The 4,646-nt window shown below is 40.3% G+C and overlaps 1 protein-coding gene across 1 annotated transcript; it reads left to right on the top strand.

Annotated features, from left to right (window-relative positions):
* Positions 1 to 382: 382 nt before the first annotated feature.
* Positions 383 to 3,717, top strand: c18h5orf63 (chromosome 18 C5orf63 homolog). Its single transcript, XM_084743128.1, has 4 exons — positions 383 to 513; positions 1,899 to 2,005; positions 2,982 to 3,038; positions 3,490 to 3,717. The coding sequence occupies exons 2-4, from the start codon at positions 1,904 to 1,906 to the stop codon at positions 3,658 to 3,660; spliced, it is 330 nt and encodes a 109-aa protein (XP_084599254.1). The 5' UTR covers positions 383 to 513; positions 1,899 to 1,903; the 3' UTR covers positions 3,661 to 3,717.
* Positions 3,718 to 4,646: the final 929 nt, after the last annotated feature.

Raw genomic sequence — 4,646 nt, 5'->3', positions numbered from 1 at the left:
TCAATTTTAATTTTTGTATTTTATAACGATAATCAAATAACCTCATTTTTGATTTTTCATACTTGTTTGTTTCTGAAAAGAAAATCCAATGAACCAAAAGTTACACTGAACCCTTCTGCACTTCACACAGACCGGAAACCGGAAACAGTCGAAGATTTACCGACTGATGACGAAAGAAGTTCATTGACATCAGCAGTAAATGAAGGAGTTTCATCCGGGAAGAGTTCAGAGAAAAAAGTGTGTTAATGAAGAAAAACACACGTCCTGTCCAGCAGGCGGCGGTAAAACATCTGTAACCTGCCAAAAAAACAACACGCGAAGAAGAAGAAGGAGAAGCCGAAGAAGGAGAAGAAGAAGAAGAAGAAGAAGAGCAGCAGTGTATTTGTGTTTGTGTTTGTGTTTGTCTCCAAACTTCCATCAAAGTTTGACAGAAACTTGAATCAAACCCACGGGACGAGCGGATTTCAGCGGGATCTCCTTCAGGACCGGACCGGCACCGATCAGCGGGACTCGGTGAGTTTAACCCGGGGACGGAGACGTTAGCTCTGCAGGTTAGCATCCGTGTTCCAGGTGTTAGCTAACAGGCTAACCGGTTTAAACCAGAGTTTCCCAAACTTAATTTAATTTAATCAGTTTTATTTTCATGACATTTTACATCAAACAAGTTGCCAAAGCAAAAAGTCACATTATACACAAATCATACAGTATAATATAAAGTAGATAGATAGTTATTTAGTACTTTATTGATTTTGGGAAACTTTTCTGTTACAGCAGCAAAGTAAATGTTAAAAGTGAAACAAAAAAGAAAATAATAAAGAATATAACAATATTAATATAGAAACACTAAATCGTAAAAGAATATAAACTTTCATCTCATTGTTTTTATTTCCTCTCATCAAGAAAACAAACCTAAAAAAAAATGTTGAGGCAACTTAAAATTTCAAGACAGTTTCCAGCCCAACTCAAACTCTGTTTTGAAATAAACTTTGAAATAAAAGAAGAAAAACTTTTAGCTCATCTGTAATCTGCCTGAATATTTGAGAGAGAGAGAGAGAGAATCAGAGATTTTGGAAATTTTTATTAAAAAATGTCTCAAAACAATTAATCGATTATCAAAATTGTCGGTGATTAATTTAACAATCAATTAAATGTTGCAGCTTGAAACAGCAGCAATTTCTGTGGGGTCTGTTTGACCGTCTGTGGATAAAAATGATCTCGTTTTCTTTTGTCTTTCGTATCATTTATATAAAAAACATTTTAAATAAAAATACAGACTGTTCGGAAAAGTCAGCAGCATTTTGTTTTTTATTTCGTCAAAGTTAATGAAGAAGACTGAATGTGTTGTTTTTCAGTCAAAATAAGAATAATGATGTAAAAATGATCAATACCTCTAATATCACAAATCATATCAAATTTTAAATATCGGTCAAAATAATCATAATTAAGATCTTTTTTCTAAACTGTTCAGCCCTGATACAAACCTTTATTTAAACTTGAAGAATCAATGATAAACAAATTTAAATTACAGGAATAAATAAACAGGACAGACAAACAGTGAAGACAGGATGTTCAGAGACGGAGACTCTGCAGAGACAGTATCATTAAACCAGCTCTGGTTCTGCTGTTCCACCGTTCTCCAGCTGAATCCTCGTCTGTAACTTCAGAAACAGAAACAGACGTTTCATTTCGGTAAAACGCGGCATCTGAGGATTTCCTGCGTCCGTCCTCGGTGGAGCGTCTCAGAGGACACAGGAGACCGGAAACGAGGATGTTTATACGTGCGCGTCGCCATTCAGCTGGTGTTTCGGTGGTTCTCCTCCCTCCTGCTCTGTGATTGGTTCGTCTGGCAGCGCTGTGAGGTCAGTAACAGTTTTGTTTCTCTGTGTTTCTCCGATCAGATCAAATGTTTTTCCTGAAGACTTTTCCTCTGAGTCGACCTGCAGCTCTGCAGCTCCTCCGACTGTCCTCTACCAACCCTTTACCCACTCTCACTCTGTTCACCAAGGTAACATCGCAGAACCTCCTCCCTCTGTTCTACCACAGAGGCTCTGGAGTTCTCACACTTCCAAATCACTTCTACAGGTGAAAACTGAAACCTGAAGGTGACAGTCAGACAGAAGATCTGCAGACTGAACTGATCACAGCAGTTTTAACATCGCAGCGTTTTGATCCAGCAGAGATCAAATCCTCAACATGTTTGATTATCTGGTTTCACCAAACAGCAGTCACTCAGCAGTCACTCAGCAGTCACTCAGCGGTCACATGTTGTTTTTCCTCTTTAGTTTTTTAGTTCAGAAAACTCTGCTGGAGTTTCACAGGAAAACAGAATCTCACAAACAATGGAAGTGAATGGTGACCAATTTTCGAACGTTAAAAAAAAAGGAATAAAAACACAAAAATCCTCCATGCTGCTTGTCTGCTGTAATCCACATCTCCTAAAGTCCCAACATGCCGTTTGCACGTCACATGTCACATCACACACACACACACACTCACAAACACACACACACATACACACACACACACACACACACACACACACACACACAGTTCAGACAGTGTGCATGTGAATGTGGCTCCAAAAGCGAAGATTCAGGATAAAAACATGGTGGAAATAATTTTTTTTAGTTAACATTAGCATGTTGGGTTGGTAAAAGAAAAAATGTTAAACTTCTGCTAGAACTGAGACGTTTACTAAAGGTTCTAATAATGTAAACAATTTAACTGATGTTTATTTTGGACAGTAAAGCTTTGGAACGAGTCACCGCATTTATAGATGCTTTTATTTTGAAGTCAGTAATCTCACTAGCATTAGTCAGTTTATTGACATTTGTCAAATGTTCAGTTTGAATGTTTTGTCCTTTATTTGAGTTTTTATGCATTAAATGTTCTGTTTGTAATGATTTCAGACGTATAATAAGTGTTGATGTCCATCCTGTGTGTATTCAGTATAATAATGATATTAACTCTTGTGTCTGTAGGATCCGTGTCCTCTGTGTGATGAAGCTAAAGAAGTGCTGGAACCGCTCAAACACAGAGTGAGTCTCTGTGCATGAAGTGTTTATGTAAAGTTAGCTAACAGCTGCGTACATGATATAACATTAATGCTAACAGACTGAGGCTAAAGCTAGCTTACATCTCAGCTAACATTGGTCAGATGGTGAAATACAGCAGGTATATCTACATGATAGAAGACAGAAATACACTCGTTAATGTGGGAAAAGGAAGAGCAGGGACTCGATTAGTGCAGCGGACCTTGAGACGGGTCACCCAGCCAGACCAGCTGGACCACGATCACCACAGGAAGAGAACCGGGATAAGAGCTAAGCTAACCCGGCTCAGACCAGAGACAAAAACATCTCAAACTATGTCAACTTTGTATTAAAAGTGACATAATTTGAGTCCGTTTGTGTTATATTTGAAAATTAATGTAAAAAAAAAGTCATAATTTCTGTCTGTTTCTGTGTCTCTCTGTCTGTCTGTCTCCAGTTTGTCCTGCAGCAGGTGGACATCACCCTTCCAGAGAACAGCGTGTGGTTCGACAGGTACAGGTGGGACATACCCGTCTTCCACCTGAATGGACAGTTTGTGATGAAACATCGGGTGGACGTCACCTTGCTGGACAAACTGCTGCAGGACGCTGAGACACAGAAAAAATGAGGATGTTTATTTGCTTATTATTGAACATTATGAATAAACGAGATGATAATTGATAAATGTGTCTTTGGTGTCTCCTTCTTCTTCTGGGCTTATTTTTTTTGTCGTCATTGACCCTGATCAATAACATTTAGAGTGACTTCATCGATACTCTGAACCTCACCTGCTGCTCTGATGTTAATCAGCATTTCAAAGGCACTTTTGTTCTGAAGTTCATCTGTAAAAGTGAAAAATAAAAGTCCAAAATGTCACTTCAGCAGTTTAATAAAGGAAAATATTTCAGTTTTAGAAAACAGCTTTATAAACGTATGTAAGTGTGTATTTAAACCCGGCTCACCTGACTCACCTGACTCACCTGATGCCGTGAGCTCATCAATATTTCACCAGCTGATAGTTCAGAGTCTCTGGCCGTCAGCCAATCACAGCCCTCCTCCGTCTGTGTGACCTGGAAGTGCTGTGAGGTGGTGTAGAATGTTCTCGTTGTCGTGGAGACGGTCAGCTGAGTTGGTGTGTTGATGGCGTCCAGCAGCAGCAGAGCTGAAGACGTTCAGGTCGCTCTGCAGAGAGCAAAGAAGAAGATCAGCAACCTGCAGCAGCAACTGAGCAACAAGTCGGACAGGTCAGAGACTAGAGGGTCGAACCCGAACGAGTCAGAGGCTAGAGGGTCGAACCCAAACGAGTCGGAGGCCAGAGGGTCGAACCCGAACGAGTCAGAGGCTAGAGGGTCAAACCCGAACGAGTCAGAGAGGCCAGAGGGTCAGACGCGAACGAGTCAGAGGCTAGAGGGTCAAACCCGAACGAGTCAGAGAGGCCAGAGGGTCAAACCCGAACGAGTCAGAGACTAGAGGGTCAAACCCGAACGAGTCAGAGGCTAGAGGGTTGAACCTGGAAAAGAGAGTTTTTTTTTGGTCCAGAGTGTTTAAGATGTTTAGATGTTTAGATGTTTAGATGTAAGAAGTTACAGACGGCTCACTGACGGGATCAATACA

The sequence above is a fragment of the Lutjanus erythropterus genome, chromosome 18 (genome assembly GCF_056507025.1).
Source record: "Lutjanus erythropterus isolate fLutEry1 chromosome 18, fLutEry1.hap2, whole genome shotgun sequence".
NCBI lineage: Eukaryota > Metazoa > Chordata > Actinopteri > Lutjaniformes > Lutjanidae > Lutjanus > Lutjanus erythropterus.
The sequence above is the reverse complement of the archived record's forward strand: the minus strand, read 5'-3'. Positions and strand labels throughout refer to the sequence as shown.

Bases quoted from the DNA above. Each gene is read 5' to 3' on its own strand.
- c18h5orf63 (XM_084743128.1), top strand. From the start codon at position 1,904: ATGTTTTTCCTGAAGACTTTTCCTCTGAGTCGACCTGCAGCTCTGCAG. The intron at 2,006-2,981 runs GTAACATCGCAG...TTGTGTCTGTAG, and splicing joins CTCTCACTCTGTTCACCAAG to GATCCGTGTCCTCTGTGTGA. The intron at 3,039-3,489 runs GTGAGTCTCTGT...GTCTGTCTCCAG, and splicing joins TGGAACCGCTCAAACACAGA to TTTGTCCTGCAGCAGGTGGA.